Genomic DNA, 1,648 nt, shown 5'->3' on the forward strand with positions numbered 1-1,648 from the left:
CGCTACTCATGCAGCTATCATCTGCCCCTTGTTTTACTCTTTCTAATACTTCTGGTAGCTTATAAAATAATCACACTTGGAGTAAAAATAACTTTGTTGCCATGCTGAAGCCCTGAATTATGCAAATGCATCCTAGAACACCAGGGGGCAAGCTTTAATTCACTCCTACTTTTGTAGGTTCAGGGAGATGCCTCACATTTCAAATCTTAGTCCAACCCAGAGGCCATCCTGTTACACCACATGCTCAGCAGTTGTATACAATCTCCTGAACACCTGAATAGGTAGCAAGCCCTCTTTTTTTCCCCAAAAAAAACCCTTGAGAAAATAGCATCACGAGAGCCACTAACACCTGAACAGGTAGCAAGCCTTTTTTTTTCCCCAAAAAAACCCCTTGAGAAAATAGCATCACGAGAGCCACAGGCTGATTATACTTCTGATGTGTGTGTTCTAATGACAATAGTTTTAATTAAATTTACAGGGCTGAAACACAGGTCTACTTTAACAAGAGTGACTCATCCAAGTTCAAGCTGCCAAAAGACTGAATGATCATAAACCACCCCAACTCGGGGCAGGGGGGGAAACAGAGGTCACCAGCTCTTGGCTTTGCAGACGAGACAGCTCCAAATAGTTACAATCAGAAATGATCAGAAGGGACTGGGCCACCGCTGACTCCAGTTCCCCACAACAGGCAAAAGAGACGTTTTGACCCCAGAACTTTTACTCCACACCTAACACACCTCAAAGCTACAAAAAACTTCCTAGTAATAATGAACAATGGCATATCAACTTCTAGTGAAAAAAAGGACAAAATCCTCTCTCAGTGACCATGCCTTCCAACAGCTAATGCCAATTTTGTAACAGTTAAGCATAAAATATGAGAGTTTCATATGAAATTGTTGCAAAACAAACTCAAAATTTAGACTTTGCCTCTCCTGGGAGATGGCTGGAACCAAGAAAGACCACGAGCCACCTGCCACAGTAAGGAAGTCAACCTGCACGGCAATCTACAAACTACCTCTCTTCCACTAAATTATTTTTTTTCCCTTAAACTTCTCTCTAATAAGAGAAATCACGTGAGACCAGCTGCTGATGTGAGGAGTCTTTTTCCCACAGAAAGGCTTCGGTGCAAGTCCTGACCCAGCAGCAAACACCAGCCATTGCATGCACGCCGCCAGGGATGGCCACGGCTTTTTTCTGGGTCGCTCTACACAACCCCATGTGTCTGCACGTGTTCTTTTCTCTTTAACAAACCCCAGCCATTCTCTACCGCTTCAACCACCGAACCCGCAAGAATTAAATCTGCCTCTTCCCTTGACCCCCACTGGTTTGTTACAGACCAAGGGACTTTGGCAGTGCTGACCGGGGGATGCCCCGGGGATGGCCACGGCTTTTTTCTGGGTCGCTCTACACAACCCCATGTGTCTGCACGTGTTCTTTTCTCTTTAACAAACCCCAGCCATTCTCTACCGCTTCAACCACCGAACCCGCAAGAATTAAATCTGCCTCTTCCCTTGACCCCCACTGGTTTGTTACAGACCAAGGGACTTTGGCAGTGCTGACCGGGGGATGCCCCGGGGGTGCCTCAAGGGGAAGGCGTTGAAGTACTCCCCGATCTCCATGTTGGTCTCAAAGAGCGTCAAGGCGTCGA

At 46.4% G+C, this 1,648-nt stretch overlaps 1 protein-coding gene across 1 annotated transcript in view; it reads right to left on the bottom strand.

Annotated features, from left to right (window-relative positions):
- MCM9 (minichromosome maintenance complex component 9) overlaps positions 1 to 1,640 on the bottom strand; it is a gene marked incomplete at its 5' end in the record, with an annotated part of 12,550 nt that extends 10,910 nt beyond the window's left edge. The window contains one exon of the mRNA XM_010078565.1: positions 1,538 to 1,640. Coding sequence (XP_010076867.1) covers positions 1,538 to 1,640 — 103 coding nt within the window. The remainder of the gene's footprint in view (positions 1 to 1,537) is intronic.
- Between the last annotated feature and the right edge of the window lie 8 nt (positions 1,641 to 1,648).

The sequence above is a fragment of the Pterocles gutturalis genome, unplaced genomic scaffold, assembly GCF_000699245.1.
Source record: "Pterocles gutturalis isolate BGI_N339 unplaced genomic scaffold, ASM69924v1 scaffold6773, whole genome shotgun sequence".
Classification (NCBI taxonomy): Eukaryota; Metazoa; Chordata; class Aves; order Pterocliformes; family Pteroclidae; genus Pterocles; species Pterocles gutturalis.